Source organism: Salmo salar, chromosome 24, assembly GCF_965601325.2.
Source record: "Salmo salar chromosome 24, fSalSal1, whole genome shotgun sequence".
NCBI lineage: Eukaryota > Metazoa > Chordata > Actinopteri > Salmoniformes > Salmonidae > Salmo > Salmo salar.
The window spans coordinates 25,679,745-25,698,281 of record NC_138314.1 but is presented as its reverse complement, the minus strand read 5'-3'; the positions used below and the strand labels follow the sequence as shown (position 1 = coordinate 25,698,281).

Genomic DNA, 18,537 nt, shown 5'->3' with positions numbered 1-18,537 from the left:
TTATATTTGAGATTCTTCAAAGTAGCCACCCTTTGCCTTGATGACAGCTTTGCACATTCTTGGCATTCTCTCAACCAGCTTCACCTGGAATGCTTTTCCAACAGTCTTGAAGGAGATCCCACATATGTTGAGCACTTGTTGGCTGTTTATCCTTCACTCTGCAGTCCAACTCATCCCAAACCATCTCAATTGGGTTGAGGTCGTGTGATTGTGGAGGCCAAGTCATCTGATGTAGCACCATCACTCTCCTTCTTGGTCAAATAGCCCTTACACAGCCTGGAGGTGTGTTGTGGGTCATTGTCCTTTTGAAAAACAAATGATACTCCTACTAAGCACAAACCAGATGGCATGGCGCATTGCTGCAGAAAGCTGTGGTAGCCATGCTGGTAAGTGTGCCTTGATTTCTAAATAAATCACTGACAGTGTCACCAGCAAAGCACCCCCACACCATCACACCTCCTCCTCACCGTGGGAACCACACATGTGGAGATTATCCGTTCACCTACTCTGCGTCTCACAAAGACAGCGGTTGGAACCCAAAATCTCAAATTTGGACTCATCAGACCAAAGGACAGATTTCCACCGGTCTAATGTCTATTGCTCATGTTTCTTGGCCGAAGCAAGTCTCTTCTTCTTATTGGTGTCCTTTAGTAGTGGTTTCTTTGCAGCAATTCGACCATGAAGGCCTGATTCACACAGTCTCCTTATACCTTGTCACAACACAACTGATTGGCTCAAACACAAGAAGAAGGAAAGAAATTCCACAAATTAACTTTTAGGCACACCTGTTATTTGTAATGCATTCCAGGTGACTTCCTCATGAAGCTGGTTGAGAGAATGCCAAGAGTGTGCAAAGCTGTCATCAAGGTAAAGGGTGGCTACTTTGAAGAATCTATTTATATTTTGATTTGTTCAACACTTTTTTGGTTACATCATGATTCCATATGTGTTATTTCATAGTTTTGATGTCTTCACTATTATCTACAATGTAGAAAATAGTAAAACATTAAGAAAACCCCTTGAATGAGTAGGTGTGTCCAAACTTTTGAATGGTACTGTAACCTAAACCGCTAGATCACCCACCCACAGCCTACTACTTTTAATGATCTAATAAATTCAATCAATCAAGAATAAATATACCTGTAAGGCTCCTGTCTAACTGTAAGATGTGTTGGTGTGTTGGTTCCCCTGGGCAGGAAAATGGTTAGAAAATCCCTGGTGGCTGGGCTGGTAGTTTTGCTGGTGGCTGCAGTGGGAGTGTTCGTGGGGGTGTTCATGGGGGTGGGAAACAAGAGCCCCATCTCCCCCTCAGACCATTTCTACTCCAAAGCTGCCGTGGCTGCAGATGCTGGAACGTGCTCTGAGGTGGGGAGGTAAGTAATGTTACGCTAGCCGACTAATTCCCACTGAGATACAATGATTCATGGTACACAGTCAAATGACAGGACATGATTAAGCTCTACAAAGAGCATCACGTGTGTGTGTGTGTGTGTGTGTGTGTGTGTGTGTGTGTGTGTGTGTGTGTGTGTGTGTGTGTGTGTGTGTGTGTGTGTGTGTGTGTGTGTGTGTGTGTGTGTGTGTGTGTGTACCTAGGGACATTCTGAAGAGGAATGGCTCAGCGGTGGATGCATCTATCGCCGCGCTTCTGTGTGTTGGCCTCCTGAACGCTCACAGCATGGGCATTGGAGGGGGGCTCTTCTTCACGATCTATAACGCTTCCACAGGTGAGTCAGTGTGTCCTCAAGCCTCCACAAATGAAAAAATGCTAATAAACACATCCATGTCTGCATTTTGTATCACTGCTCGACAGGGAAGGTTGAAACCATTGACGCGAGGGAGACGGCACCCATGAACGCAACAGAAGACATGTTTGGCAATAACACCCAGCTTTCTCGGAAAGGTACCAGTTCTACTGTTCTGGAATGTACGTCAGGTACAGGATAGGTTAGGCAAGTTCTGTGCTTAAGATAACAGCTGAACAGTAATACGGTAGCTGTAGTGTATCACAGTGACATGGGGATAGAGAGAAGATAACACTGTGGGAATAGTATGAACCTTCTGGCATCCTCTTCCCTGGTTTTCCATCATTCTAAGGAACATTAGGTCTAACCGTCTGCATCATATGCATGGCTACAACAAGGGGGCATTAGTTTCACCTGTCAAAATGAGGAAATATACTGATAAGTATTTCAAATCCTTTGTGAGCAGGGTTTCAACTTTGTGCAAATGGTGGTAAAGTCTTCTCTGCATAACAGGTGGATTGTCTATTGCCATTCCTGGGGAGATCCGTGGTTACGAGATGGCACACAGGAGACATGGCAGGCTGCCATGGAAGGAGCTGTTTGAGCCAAGCATTGCTTTGGCACGCATTGGTTTCCCTATAGGCAAAGCCCTGGCCAAAGCCATCTCCAAGAACAAGGACGCTATTCAAGGAGATGCCAATATGTGGTGAGGACAGGACAAACACTGAAATGTTTTTTATCTGAAAATGCTATATTACTACTACAACCACTTCTACAAATGTACCTTTTAATGTCAGCGTGAATGTAATGCTCTATGAAGTGCTGTAATAGGATTAGTTGATTTTATCACAGAGTACCACATATTTCAACCAATAAAATGTGATTACTTTGATGTCATTGATGGCTTCCTCTGTGATGTATTATGACCACTGATGATTTATTTGATTGGCCACTGTAAAACCTATGATGACAAAGCCATGGGAATTCTGGTCCTTTTATTCTATGGGTTTGCTTGAATAACTCCTGATAATAAGTTCTCTGTTCTTGTTTTTGTGCTCCAGTGAAGTGTTCTGTGACTCCCAGAAAAACATCCTGAAGGAAAATGACATCGTTAAATTTCCCAAACTAGCAGACACCTACGAGAGGATAGCAGAGGAGGGACCGAATGTTTTTTACAATGGGACAATGGCACAGACAATTGTGGATGACATCCAGGCAGCAGGTATATATATTTGTGCATTATAAAATCCTATTACATCTCATCATTCTTGTTGTACACTATGAGGATGATCAAGCGAGACAGATCTTATAGGCAGTGTGTCGATGTGCTTCTTGAGCAGTTATTTCCTCTTCTCAGGTGGGATTATAACCCTGGAGGACCTGCTGGAGTACCGGCCTGTGTTGAATGAGAACCCACTGAAGCTGACCGTGGGCGAGTACACCATGCACGTCCCAGACGCCCCCTCCAGCGGCCCAGTCCTGGCACTCATACTCAACATAGTGGACGGTGAGCAGCAGTCTAGCTAACGCTGAATCTGAACTCAGCCATGCAGACCAGAGGATTTCAGGTTTCCTTCCCCTGTCAGGTTTCCTTCCACTGTACTCCGCTTGGACACTGTTTCCGCCCCCCCCCCCGTAACCACCACCAACCCTCTACACTAATCCAGCCACAGTTAATTCACCAGGGGCCTCATTTATGAACATTGCATATGCACAAAATATGCCCCAAAACATGCGTGAGCCAGTTGACATTTATAAAAACTGAAGTTGACTGTGAGAATGTGCTTATCCTCCCGCAAACTTTAGACCATATAAAGGCACAGTTTGCAGTGGCTGAAGTATTGCATTGCAAGAAGGCAACAGTAGCCTAGTAGCCTTGTCCAAATGGGGAATAAATTATGACTTATTCATAACAAAAAAACAGGTAGCTAAATATAATAAAAGATGCAATAATTTGCTGTTAGTGAGAAGAGCGAAAATAAAGTTCTTGACATTTTCCGGATTGACTGACCTTCATGTCTTAAAGTAATGATGGACTATCATTTCCCTTTGCTTATTTGAGCTGTTCTTGACATAAAATGGACTTGGTCTTTTACCAAATACGGCTATCTTCTGTATACCAACACTACCTTGTCACAACACTCACTCACAACACTTGGCTCAAATGCGTTAAGAAGGATGAAATTCCACAAATTAACAAGGCACACCTGTTAATTGAAATGCATTCCAGGTGACTACCTCATGAAGCTGGTTGAGAGAATGCCAAGAGTGTGCAAAGCTGTCATCAAGGAAAAGGGTGGCTACTTTAAAGGATTTCAAATACAAAATATACTTTGATTTGCGTAACAGTTTTTTGGCTACTACATGATTCCATATGTGTTATTTCATAGTTTTGATGTCTTCACTATTATTCTACAATGTAGAAAATAGTAAAAATAAAGAAAAACCTTGGAATGAGTAGGTGTGTCCAAACTTTTGACTGGTACTGTACATTAAAACTACTTTATCTCTGATAAATGAACAAATAGTTATTTTTTATGCTGAAATATTACATAAATATTTTTTCTTTTTTTTCTTCAGGGTATAATTTTACTGGCACAAGTGTCTCTACGGCCGAGAAAAAGACTTTGACATATCACCGCATCGTGGAAGCATTCCGGTTTGCTTATGCCAAGAGAAGCAGACTAGGGGACCCGCGCTATCTCAATATCACTGATGTGAGAACCCTGATTCTCATTTTTCAAATACACAGTTTCACTCACAAATATATATTTAACTTTGAAAGTTGTCACAACTTGTAGTTGTTTAAAGAATAGGCTGTTCACCAACTGAATTCCTTTTTTTTTTTTTTTTTTTACTGATCATTTCATCTTCTCTCCAGCTCATCCACAACATGACCTCAGACTACTTTGCTGATGGGATCAGGAGTAAGATCACAGATGACACCACTCATCCCGACAGCTACTATGAGCCAGATTATTTTGTCCCCGACAATCACGGGACAGCACACCTGTCCGTCATAGCAGAGGATGGAAGTGCTGTGGCTGCCACCAGCACAATCAATCTATAGTAAGAGTCGTACAAGGCAAGACCTCCTGAGACAATAGGACTGATGAATACATAATGCCACAGGGTAGATTATAGATATCCAGAGACAGATCATTAATATAGCATACGTGCACTCTAAACACCCTTTGCTTGCCGATGGTCTTACTGAGAATTTTCTGTTTTCATTTAACCGTTAAATAACATTCATAGGATACGTAACTCCTATCATTTCCCATCTTCAGTTTTGGCTCCAAAGTCATGTCCCGGTCAACTGGCATCATTTTCAATGATGAGATGGATGACTTCAGCTCTCCACACATCACCAACGGCTTTGGAATCTCTCCATCTCCTAACAACTTCATCCAGCCTGGTGAGATAGTATAGGAACTAAAATTAATATCTTTATTGCCGGTAAGCTACTGAAAGTTCTCAATTTACACATGGCCCCAGTTTGAGCCTTGGCTGGTTTGTTTTCTGAGAATAACTTTGTCTGAATATTTAGCTGTCTCTCTGTTTTAGGTAAAAGGCCTCTCTCTTCTATGTGCCCAACTATTATCTTGGACAAAGACAATAGAGTGAAAATGGTGGTGGGAGCCTCTGGTGGAACAAAGATCACCACAGCGACTGCCCTAGTAAGCCTTGAGCCATACAAATAAATTGATAATCTAAAACAGATAAATCCTACACATGACAGCCATGTATCCTTACATTGTGATATTGTGATGAATCAGAGTATAAGTAGCTTCCTTTTCTCATTTACATAGGTGATTCTGAATTCCTTGTTCTTTGACTACGACCTCAAAAAAGCTGTGACACAACCTCGAATTCACAATCAACTTAACCCAAATATGACAGTAGTGGAGCATGGCTTTGAAAAGGTGGGTAATTTTGAACAATATTGCATATTGTTCGATGAAAAAATACAAATTCATTTGAAAAAGCTTTTGGGTAACTGAAATGTAATCTGTGTGTGTGTGTGTGTGTGTGTGTGTGTGTGTGTGTGTGTGTGTGTGTGTGTGTGTGTGTGTGTGTGTGTGTGTGTGTGTGTGTGTGTGTGTGTGTGTGTGTGTGTGTGTGTGTGTGTGTGTAATAGAGTGTATTAGATGGTCTGGCACAGAAGAACCATGTAACAGAGCTGCTGATGACTCCTGGATCAGTGGTTCAGGCGGTGGTGCGACAGGGGGAGCGGCTCTGTGCTGAGTCCGACCCCAGAAAAGGGGGTTATCCAGCGGGCTACTGAGTCTCCATAAAGAAACAGGGCCATTGAGAGAGAGGGCCATAAAGAGGCCATGTATCTGCAATGAGACGCAAACAATGGCTCCTCAAGGAGGCACAGCCACTTTTTCTTCAGCCTAAATTCATTTCAAGACATGGAAAATGACTTTACTCCACATCAATACCTCCTCCCTTCACACCAAATAATCGGCAACATTTCTGCTTTTATTTCAGCATTATTCATTATTTATTTTTGTGTTTTGAAAAAGAAGTGCGATTGCAACTCTGAGAGTGGCATTTTTTTAATCCTTGCTGTATCAAGAGATCATTGTCAATTATCCTGAAGAAAGAAGTTTATTTATGCGATGCAGTGGGGTAGCAGAACGCTGGACTGTAACTGTCGTTTCCTGCTGGATGTAAATACCAATGGGCCAGAACTGAAATGGACGCCATAGATCACCTGATGTACATTCTGAAATAGTTTGCTTATGAAATATTAGCCAACATATTAGTCAAATTACTCTGTGATGATGAGCAATCATTCTGTTTGACAGAAAAATAGCCATTTATCTGAGATTTAAGAAAGGTCATGTTTTAGGGGATAATGTGAACACCAATATGAAAGGTTGTCAAAGTAGTTTGTCTCTGTCCATTGAACAAATCAAATATAGAGAAATTACTGTTTTGTTTCTCCATCAAGGAAAAATGGTCTGTATGTTTTAACCATGTAAAATACCACAGTTGGTCACTGAAAACTCCTCGACTTCCACCTCAGGTCTTAACAGGTCAGGTTGCCAGATCTGTTTGTGCTTAATGGGTTGGCTAAAGCACAAACAGATCTGGCAACCAGGCTACAGGTCTACCATCTGCCTTATGAAGATGTTGGTCACAGGTAGCTACATTTTTATTTTCATGAGAATTCTGATCTGTAACTCTAAAACGGTGATTTCTGTTTTACTGATTTCATCTCAACTCTGCCCATTGCCCATGGGGGCCTGCTGTTAATAAGGGCTCAAATATGGCTGCCATTGACCTATTCAAATGGTATTTTTATATTTTTTCTGATGAGGATTGTTAAGAAAGACACATTTTTAATGTTTAATATCGAGTAAGTGAATGTAGTTTATTTAAAAAAATACATGTGCAGATATATTTTTTTAAACTTGCATTGTTCTCATGCCATGCTTGTTGCCATGCTTGTTATTAAACATTTTAAACAAATACATATTTCACATTACTCTGCCTGTTCCCCATATTCTTAGGGACATCCTTCTCTGCTTTGATAACTGTAACCTAACTGCTGAACTAATGTTACTATAGTATGAAATCAAATGATTGAAGCAAGGTTTTAGCAGAATGTTTTACAGTACACAATATGTTAATAACAGGTACATTATGTCTGACCAACTGACTGAAGTACCATTTCATACCAAAACGTTTGGCTCAACTTCCTTTAACTGTTTGAAGAACAAAATACCCAGCAGTTTCCTTCTGACAAATCTTGGCAAGATGTGGCATTTGGCACCAGCTGTGGCTTTTACAAAAACCTCCAATTGGATTAATCACTGAAGCCATTGAACTGCCTGTGCTTCCATAGACCAGTAAAGTATAGGAAGCTAAATAGACAACAAATCACACATATAGGACTCACCCTAAATACTTCCTCTCTATCAAAAACTGCTCTTCTCTGTTATGAGGTTCTCAATAAGTGAAAAGACAAGCATGCTAATAGACCTCACCAGTAGGACTATAGGTGTCAGAGTTGGTGACTTGGCAGTTGAATAAAGAGTCAAACATTTAACAACATAGATGTGAAAATCTCCATGAGAAATGATATACACTAAATATACAAAACATTAGGAACACCTGGTCTTTCCATGTCATAGACTGTCCAGGTGAATCCAAGTGGAAGCTATGATACTTTATTGATGTCACTTGTTAAATTCACTTCAAAATCAGTGTAGATGAAAGGGATGAGACAAATGAAAGGAATGTGGCCTGAGACACTCTGTGTATACTCTACTCTCTGCTTCCTTGTGAGAGTGAAATTATTCATATTCATTCAGACAGCATTCGGCCTGTGGGCAGATGGGAAAGGATGGCTAATGAAGCTGTACATTATATAAATAGTAAAGCAAGTGTTTTTCAATCCATTGACACAGCTCATCTTAACTGGGCTAATAGAACATATCCCATGCCCCCGACTACTGTGATCCTCATGACAGCACAGGCCTGAACAGAGTCTAGTGTCAGCGTTGAGGCTCAGTGCTCACATACAGGGGAGGCCACTGGTGCAGAGAACATCGAGCGTCAATGATCACATAGCCCATCTAGAGTTGTCTGATGATAAGACCGGCCCTCCCACGGCTGCAGCTTTCTCCATCTCCAGAGATATAAACACGCACACACACAAGAGCAGAGTGAATTATGCAGCGTGTGTATATTTACTGTGTGTATTTACACAGGCTCTGTCCCGTTTCTGTTCCATGAGGCCCACCATCTGTGTGTTTATAGAGTGAGGTAGCTAAACACGCCTGGTGCCTTACAGAGTGCTTCTTGTGCAAACGTTCAGAAAGATACAACTTAAATTGTAAAACTTTCAACACCTGGACTAAACCTACATGTTAATGGTAAGAGTGATTGTGCAATTGAACAGAAAAACATATTTCCTGTCTAATGTAAACTGTTGAAATCAACCAAAAAAGTTCAAGTAATGATGACAATTCATTTTTCATGTGAGAGGGACATGAAGAATTTATCAAAAACGAACCCACTCAAATGTTAAATAGTCAATTGCCTTTTACCTAAGTTGGTTGTAGTTTGTACCTCTGAAATTATTAAAGAGCCAGAATGAAATATTTGAAGGCTCAGGGCTGTTTCAGCATGTCACTGCTTCCTTTCAGTAATAAGACTTCTGTGTTTGCAAACCAACGTTAGGTAATGTTTTAAATGCTATTAGACTAAGCTTCTTCTGTATACAAACCAAAGGGCAATTAAGGATATTCAAAATATACAAATTGTTTCACAAGACCTTTTCTTGGATCAGTGTTATTATGAAGAGATAATGTGAATGTAGTGGCGCTCATGACTGGCACATTAAAAAATGACCACTCTTAGAGGTTGCATAAATCTACACCAGACTGACCAAAACAATATGCAGTGTCATTGCTTAGCTCAGTATCCCACAGAATGTGTTACGTTATGGCACACACACGGAGATCTAATTTCAGTTCATCTCAGAACTATCCCATTAAAATTAGGAAATATTTTCACTTCATTAAAATAGTTGAAATTACATTGTTCATTGGCATGCTCCAACTGAAGAAAAATCACCTTGCTCTCTAAAACGTATTCATCTTCTGCCCGGCTCTGATATTACGGTCATTCATCATATCGTGGTGGGTAAAACTGACTGTCCCTGACAGCTCGGGTAAGCATTCCTCATTCTCTAAGCATAGATGATTAGATGCTCTATGCTAGACATCTTTGTCTTGACCTCTGATGAGATCCCACCACTGGGACTTTGAAAAATATGTTGATGATATCTATTCTATTGACATCCTACAACAGAAGCAATGACAACCTCGAAAATATCCTTTCCTGAAGAAGGTTAAACTCATTGTTGACTACTGGTATGTACCCTACGCTGAAATTTAAATACTATGTGGGTGTTATGTATGCAAATTAAAATACACAAATATTGTGGGGACGCCCAGCCAGGCTGCACTTTTTCTCCAATAGCTGTGATCGCCATCTAGTGGTAGTGTAGTCAAACATTTTCAGGCGGAACAAATTATAGTGATTTTCAGGTTCGCAGTTTCACAAGAAAAAAGGACAACAAACTTGGGAGATAAGATTATAGAGACTTGAAGTTTGATCTTTATATCGTATAAAAATGATACACATTTGCAATGTAAATCGGGAGTGCCTAAACCAGTTGTTTCTCTACTAATGCAGCAATTTAAAACAAAAGATAGCATGAAATGTGAAGTCCATGACAAAGACAGAGTACACCAGTATATGTACCGGTCTGTGTTAGGGTGGTGAAGACAGGGTGGTGATGACTGTTCAGAGTCGCATGGCGACGGCTGCCCCCGGCGCCTGCAGCTCCTGGTCCAGCAGGTGGAACAGCATGGCATATTTGTTGCATTGGGGGGTTTGGCCCAGGGAGTGGTGCAGTCGGGCCTGCAGGTAGTGGACGTCCCACAGACGCCCCTTACAGTCCAGCATGGAGAAGTAGGCTACATCCTCAACCAGTGTCTGCATAGCCATGCCCAGACCTGGAGGGAGACAACAGGGAATCAGACGTTTGAGTTGTGTAAATATCCAGAATTGTAGTGTAATTCTCATTGCTGATACTGCTTATGTGACTCAAACCAAAATACAATGCGGAAAAACTCCTATGTGTACTCAAATGGTAAAGTCCTCCTAACCATCAACAAACATGTACATTTCTTTGAGACAGTGATATGAAGTTTTGCTGTTGGGGATGTGTGGTACCTGCATGCCTCTGACCACTGGGCTGGGACCCAGCAGTGGCCACCTGGCAGCGGGCTGCCCTTGTCCATAACTGCTCATGGGCCAGGATGGGATAATGAAGGACACCCAGAGTCTGTTCCAGCACTCCCAGCATCAACTGGACAGGGTGACAGAAAACAACACAAACTATTGATGGAGTTTTTAAATATAACCCAGTATGAATTTCCTAGTTTTGCCTACATGTGGGAGTTTGCTTTGCATACAGTATGCAGTTCCGTCTAAGGTCAAGAGATTAAAGATTTGTATATCTGAGAATATGTGTGTATAGACCAAGCACACAGTGGTATGTAGGCCATACCGGGCTTATATATTGCGTGTGTTGACCTGAGTGAAGGCCAGGTGCAGGATAGTCAGAGACCAGGGCATGTAGATGGTGCTGTCTGGCCAGGGCCTGCAGCAGGAGAGCAAGGGCTGTGGCAACACCTGACGACTCTCAATGCAACTCTGCAATGGCCAGCATCACCCTGCACAAGGCACACACACAAATATAAACACAGCCACACAACCCTTAGCCAAACAAATACTGTAGCTTTGACAAATTGATAAACACATATTCAAACAACATTCTAGGACTCCATCGACAGATGAGGTCTGGTGTTTTCATTTAGTGTCCTGGCCTACCTGATGATCATCTCTGAGTACTTGGTCTTCTCACAGTACAGCTGCAGCCTCTGCAGGATACTGTACGCTTTAGTGGTCCGGTTCAGCGCCTTCAGCACTTGAGCTTTCCTGTTTACACAACACATATACAGATAACTGCCAAAATAAAGCAAACACCAACATAAAGTGTCTTAATAAGGCGTTGGACCACCACGACCCACCAGAACAGCTTCAATGCACCTTGGCATAGATTCTACAAGAGTCTGGAACTCTGTTGAAGGGATGCGACACCATTCTTTGACAAGAAATTCCATCATTTGGTGTTTGTTGATGGTCGTGGATAACTCGGGTGCCGCTCCAGAATGTCCTATAAGTGTTCAACTAGGTTGTGATGACAGACAGCCATGCATATGGTTTACATAGTTTTCATGCTCATCAAACCATTCATTGACCACTCGTGCCCTGTGGATGGGGGCATTGTCATCCTGGAAGAGACCACTCCAATCAGTATAGAAATGATTCACCATAGGTTAAAGATGATCACTCAGAATGGCTGTGAATGTATTGCCGTTTAACTTGCCCATTAATGGGTTGAGTAGACCAAAACCATTTCAGAAAAATGTACCCCACACCATAACAGAGCCGCCAGAACCCTAATTTACTCAAGTGTTTCCCTTATTTTGGCAGTACCTGTACATACAGTTAACTAGAACAGTGGTTCCCAAACTGTGGGACCAAGGGGTTGGCGGGGGGGGGGGGGCTCAGCCCGGCTTTAAACTTACTCTTGAAAGTTGTAATAGTAGAATGCACAAGGTGCAATTTCAAAATTGGGTAGTGCATCATCAGTTCCTCTTGTCATGTTAGTCATTGTATACCTTAGAGAGACATTTATAACATGTCAGAAAAGTCCAGATCAACTAGCCCATGTCAGCTAATGTTATTCTTTTTTTTTGCCCATATATATTGCTGTAATTTTTTTGTGACTCAAACATCACATGAATACACAGTCGACATGGGAAAATGCATAGAATTGCAAGAAAATTTTCTAACATTTTCTTTGCACCCCGTGACAAATTGTGTAGAATTGCAGGAAATAAGCTTTAAACCGGCAAACTTCTCTTCACCAACAAGAGGGGTGTGAACAGTGCCTATAGAAATAGACGAGGCGCGTGCGCAAGGGGGGGGGGGGGGGGGGGGTTCCAATTGCTGGAAGGGGGGCCTGAGTGAAAAGGTTTGGCAACCCCTGAACTAAAACACTGGAAGAAAGTGTAAAGGTGTTCTGAGTCAAGACACTTCCTTAGCTATAGACCCTCTGTTTTGTTAAAGGCAGCAATGGCTGTGACATGGGGCTCTGCCAAGTGGTATTTCCCATCATTCATTGCTCTGTCAAACTGGATCTTGAGGTCACATAGCATCAACAGCTGGGTGATAGAGGAGACAAATCTTTACAATTGACTAAAGTTCACTTCATACCAGCCATGTCGGTGCCATTGCCTACTATAAGGAGGCAATGGTGATTCTGTATACAATATCGATAGAAAAGTGCCAAACATCATGATCGAGGTCAAGTCTAAAGTTGATGGATAGAGATGAGTAGGAGTTCAGATTGCCTCACCTTGGAATGTTGGGTGTGAGGGGGAAACTGCTCCTTCAGATGCTTCAGGACCTCAGACACAGCCCCATACAAGCCCTGGAGGGAGAGGGACAGGAACTAAAACAAGTCTCACTCACAGTCAGTACCAGTGCACATCTCTTGAGATGTAATCTGGATCACATCAATGCTTGTGAAACAGCCCTGAGGGAGATGTGACAGAAGACAGATAAGAGGTAGAGACAGAAGTGGAGCCAGAGACAGAGGTGGGAAGAGGTGTACTAACTACAGTATCTGTTCAGCATGCAACTCAGCCAGGTGGCAGAGGGAATTGTGGTTCACATTGCTGCCAAATATGTGAGTGACAACCAGGTTGTTATTTTATATTAAATTCATTGCAGTTTGAATCTTTTACTTTTAGTGTGGATTCTTTATGTCAGGGAATGTCAGAATGAGTGAAGGAGAACCACCTCTTGCCATACATCATCCATATGGATGTAGTCTGAGCCAGGCTGATGTCTATGAGCTCTGACAGGCTGTGCTTCCAGCACTTTGCAGGATGTCTGTGTCCTTCAGAGCATCCATGAGCTCATGGGCTGTCTTGCCCTGGCTCGCCCCCTGCTGGACCAGGGACTGAATGCCCAGATATGCCAGGTACTGAGGAGAGAAAATCAAATGAAAGGAAAGCCCCTCTGAAAACTATTTTATTTGTCACATGCTTCATAAACAACAGGTGTAGACTTAACAGTGAAATACTTATTTACGGGTCCTTTTCCAACAATGCAGAGTTAAAAAAAATAAAAAATACATTAATAATAATAATAAAAAATAAAAAAATAATAATAAAAAAAATATATATATAATATATATATATACACACACATATATATATATTTTCTTTACTGAAAAATAGTGTTAAGAGGAATTATTACACAGTGAACAACAAATAACAATAATGAGTAAAAATAACATGGATATATACAGGGAGTAACAGTACTGAGTCAATGTGCACGAGTACAAAATAATTGAGGTAGCTATATAGAAATAGGTAGGGATAAAATGACTAGGCAACAGGATAGACAATAGGAAGTAGTAGCAGCGTATGTGGTGAGTGTGAAAGTGTATGTGTGTGTGAGGTATCAGTATGCATGTGTGTGCGTGTTGGCGTATGTAGAGTGTGTGTGTATTTGTGTGTTGGGATGTCAGTATAAGCATGTGTGAGTGTGTGGGTAGAGTCCAGTGTGTGTGGGTGCATAGAGTCAGTGCAAAAAAGGGTCAATGCAGGTAATCCGGGTAGACATTTTATTAGCTATTTAGCAGTGTTATGGCATGGGGGTAGAAGCTGTTCAGGGTCTTGTTGGTTCCAGATTTGGTGCACTGGTAAGGAGGATGGTGGTAATGTGAGGGTTAGTAATCACCTGGATCTACTGAACCGCCATAGATTCAGGAAACTGAGAGGCTATTGCATAAAACGGTAAGTAAACCTGGAGTGCTCCAGTCTCATCTGCAGGCATATGAAATTCTTACCAGTAGACAGAAGTGGACAGCCATTTCCACAGTCTTCAATTAGCGCAGAGCTGTCAGGTCCTTTCATCTGTTCCAGCGTGTTAAGCCAACTCTGAAAGAGATAAATACATTCATGGATGACTACACAGGTACAGTATTGGTGCTGAGAAAGTGAAATAGACACTGACCAACCTTGACTACACATTGTGTAAATACTGTATGTTGGGCATATAACACAAACGTAAAAGCTCCTACCAGGCAGTGCTGCAGGCACATGTGATCATTGGACTCCTGGGCGATGCGGATTGCCTCATGTAGAGCCAAGTCAGCCTGTTGACAGAGTCAATATTGCATACATAAATTGCAACTGATATTGATACTTTCCATATCTATGCCCATCACTACTCACTGGTGACCAAAGCGACAGTGCAGGGCTGCCAGGTTGAGGGCAGTGTAGCGGAGACTTCAAGGTCTCAAATAGGGAAAATGAGAAATATGCAAATTGCAAAGGATACTCCCCGCTACTACCACCTCTACTTTTAATAACTCATGCAGTGGTGCTGTGTCCAGCTCCTCCTCCTCCATCCTCTCCCCTACAGTGTCCTCTGTGCTGGTGAGGTCCATCTGAGTCATCTGCAGTCAGCCCCACCTGGCCATCACCAGGCTGGGCGTAGTGACTGTGGTAGTAGTGCTGCAGGGCTTTGTACAATTTGTATACCTGTTTGAAGGGCAGCTTGATGTAGGCCAGGAGCATGTGTCTCATGAACAGACCTAAAAACATAGAGGAGGCAGTCATGATGAGAGACTAGCATTCAGTGAGCAATCCTACAATCTGTCCCATAAATTCAAAGGAAATTCATATAGCAGTGCTCTCTAACTAGACACAGTGTTCGTTTGATCTGACCTTTGTATCAAATTATGTGTACTTGCCAACAACACTGGTCTTAAACACCTCAGAATCAATAGCACTGAAAGGAGTGGGGAGGGTGGCAAAGAAGCATTCAATGTCCTTCAGATCTCCATCAGCAATTTCATGTAATCTGTAAGGATGTGTGATGAAAGAGCAGATAACATGCAGCACTGACCTCTTACATTACAGGCCTAGGTAAATGCAGTTGAATCGAGGACTCATCAATACTGGAGTTTCACAGCATATGCTGTTTGAGGGCAAAATTCGTCCAGTCTTCAGGAATTGGCCATGAGTCAAGTCTGGACCCTAATACACAGACAAAACCTTTGATAAAGAAAAGCAAGCAATTTACAGTGGAAAGTAGAAGCTGTAAAGGTGAACAATAAGCTATTCCAACCTGTTGTAGAGGCAGGATGAGTTTGTTCAAGCCCCTTCTTTCCCGAAGAGCAATTGTTTTTGACGTGGTCATCTCGTACAGTAGGCCAGAACGGAGATGTTGTACGGAGTCACCCAATCTTTGATGCCAAACACATTGGCATGGACCACCCCATTGGTCATCATTGGGTTGAAATACAAACTTTCATGTACGCTTGACATTGTTTAAATTGAAACGTTAACGAGCTAAGTTAGCTTCTAAATATTATAAAGTTACTTTTCAACAACGTTGTATGAAGCCAAATAATCAAGAAAAAACATGCAACTGTTCGCAAACCATGTTATCAAGCTACTGTAGCTAGCTAACGTCAGCTAACTAGACTGATTTCCTTGCTTGTTAGTTAACTACTTGAGAGACTAGCTAACTATCTTATACTGTAGTGGGCAATTTTGAAGTCTGCAACATATGGCATTATTGACAGTAGTACTTGAATTTGAAAATATGTTAACTTCTTCGATGAGTTTGAACGGCGGTTGGCATCCAATAAATGTTCCATTGCCGCCACCTACTAGATTGGACTATAACTCCCTTATATTATGCTTAATTGTTGTTGTTGAATTTAAAAAAAATAACCCTAACGTTACTGATCTATCTAACGCAACAACCTGCCCTTTTTCTGTCCCTACCTAGTGACGTAGCTATATGGCCACGCCCCTACATGTCAGTACATACTGTAGAGTCGATTACAGATTAATCAAATGAAATTGTGTTACTCACATGCTTCATGAACAAATAATAGTGAAACGCTTACTTACGGGTCCTTCCCAACAATGCAGAGAGAGAGAAAATAGAGAAATAATAGAAAAGTAATAAGTATTTTAAGTACTTTTCTGGTAGTGGTAGGTTAAAATGTTTTACTTAAACCAAGCAGTTAAATATTGTCAAAGTTACATTTAGTAAAATAATTGGTCTGATTCGTTTGATAGTCTACACTATCAACCTTATTACTTTGGATTGTGGGGCACTTAGATCACATCACAAATAACTACACTCAGACTAGCCTACCACACTTTTATAAACTATCCTACTAGAATACCGCAGTATATGCACCTGTAATAATAGAGTACAGAAGATAAGTAGGCATTGTTGAAGTTTAAAATAAATTCAAAAACGTTAGAAGGTTCGCAGGTTCAGCAACGGCTGAAGAATTGCAACATTTACCTGGATCAAAAATCGAATAATACTCTTAGTAGAAATGTTTATCTTTAATTTACAATCTGTAGAAACTATGAGAAAAGAAAGGTTCGGAACTTTTGTGAAACATCACAATATATGGCAAATAGAAATCAAAACTGGATGGTGTTTTATTAATGTCACTTTAATAATGTCACTTTAATAATGTTTACATATCTTGCATTACTCATTGTATTATTTATTTATTTTATTTGTTTCCTTTATTTAACTAGGCAAGTCAGCTAAAAACAAATTCTTATTTACAATTACAGCCTACCAGGGAACAGTGGGTTAACTGCCTTGTTCAGGAGCAGAACGACAGATTTTTCCCTTGTCGGCTCAGGGATTCGATTCAGCAACCTTTTGGTTACTGGTCCAATGCTCTAATACTGTATTCTAAACTATCTACTGTATCTTAGTCTATGCCGCTCTGACATTGCTCATCCATATATGTACATATTCTTAATTCCATTCATTTACTTAGATTTGTGTGTATTAGGTATTTGTTGTGAAATTGTTCGATATTACTTGTTAGATATTGCTGTACTGTAGGAACTAGAAGCACAAGCATTTCGCTACACACGCAATAACATCTGCTAAACACGTGTATGTGACCAATAACATTTGATTTGATTTGTTCAGAGATATATTCATGGGAGGGGTTGAGTGGAGCTGAAGGCTAGGACTAAAAACAAACAAAAGAGAACTACTGTAAAATATATTGTGTCTGTAAAATGTATATAGTATGTATAAGCTGGAAGTAGAAGTGTCGTTGTCCATTAGTTTACTCCAATTAGGGTCGAGTTAGGGGAAAATAATAAAGGAAAACACATTTTAAAAGTATACATTTTATATAGATATATTTACAAAAATATATATATATGCGCGTTTGGAAATGATGCAGACATTACATTGATAGAAGCCACAATTTATATGCAATATTAAAGCTGATCATCCCCCTAAAAATAAAATTTAAGTCAAGTTTAAGTTAAAAAAACGTTATCCTTTACTTCAAACATACATTAATTTCTTAATCAAACGATAAAGCTGTTAAAACAAAGTTATGACTGGATAGATAAAGAAAGATAGATAAATAAAGTAAGGATACAGGGGTGGAACACCTAATGGATGGAGGGATTAATGTATGGTTGGATGAAACGAAGTGAGGGCAGGTGCTCGGCAGTTGGGAGCGAAGGACACTGTTCATGCTCGATGCCCACATGCAGAAACGCCCCTAATTGCGGGCTGCAGTTGGACACTATTGGACATGACGGGATATTTTTGTTGTGGTACAATTAGTTATGCAAGAAATGACGGTGGAAATATTTTGATTTGGTACATGAAAATGTAACAGCAAAAGTAAATTTGATGGGACCAATCGCTGGTGAGATAATTTGCATATTGTTTTCATGCGGATTTGAGAATATGCGCATAAAAATCTGTCGACAATTGGATGGAAACCTAGTTAGTGAAGAAAACATACCGACACAAATTAAGCTTAAGACGGCTCTCTACTAAACGAGCACAAATATTAGGTAGCCTAGCGGTTATGGTTCGAATCCCCGAGCCGACTAGGTTAAAAAGCTATCGATGTGCCCTTGAGCAAGGCACTTAACCTTAATTGCCCATGTACGTCGTCTGCTAAATGATTAAAACGTACAATGGTGGATAGCAGTGAACAGCAGCAGTAAAGTTAACGCCCTTACAATTGTGATTGGACATTATGGGTACTGCTGCACGAGACTTCGATTCAATTGGTGGAATTTATGTCCATCAT

The 18,537-nt window shown here is 41.0% G+C and overlaps 1 protein-coding gene and 1 pseudogene across 2 annotated transcripts; one reads left to right on the top strand and one right to left on the bottom strand.

The window, feature by feature from the left end:
* Nucleotides 1–1,200: 1,200 nt before the first annotated feature.
* LOC106585501 (glutathione hydrolase 1 proenzyme) lies at nucleotides 1,201–7,172 on the top strand. Its single transcript, XM_014171779.2, has 12 exons — nucleotides 1,201–1,373; nucleotides 1,594–1,724; nucleotides 1,811–1,900; nucleotides 2,256–2,448; nucleotides 2,804–2,964; nucleotides 3,100–3,249; nucleotides 4,323–4,459; nucleotides 4,624–4,811; nucleotides 5,033–5,160; nucleotides 5,310–5,422; nucleotides 5,555–5,668; nucleotides 5,884–7,172. Exons 1-12 carry the CDS (start codon nucleotides 1,201–1,203, stop codon nucleotides 6,028–6,030), a joined length of 1,725 nt encoding a protein of 574 aa, XP_014027254.1. The 3' UTR covers nucleotides 6,031–7,172.
* A 3,671-nt stretch (nucleotides 7,173–10,843) lies between these two features.
* LOC106585503 (anaphase-promoting complex subunit 5-like) lies at nucleotides 10,844–15,709 on the bottom strand (annotated as a pseudogene). Its single transcript, XR_014382473.1, has 8 exons — nucleotides 15,628–15,709; nucleotides 14,839–15,012; nucleotides 14,497–14,582; nucleotides 14,263–14,353; nucleotides 13,206–13,392; nucleotides 12,760–12,834; nucleotides 11,166–11,273; nucleotides 10,844–11,008 (listed from the first exon to the last, which is right to left on the bottom strand). The product of XR_014382473.1 is annotated as an anaphase-promoting complex subunit 5-like (transcript).
* Nucleotides 15,710–18,537: the final 2,828 nt, after the last annotated feature.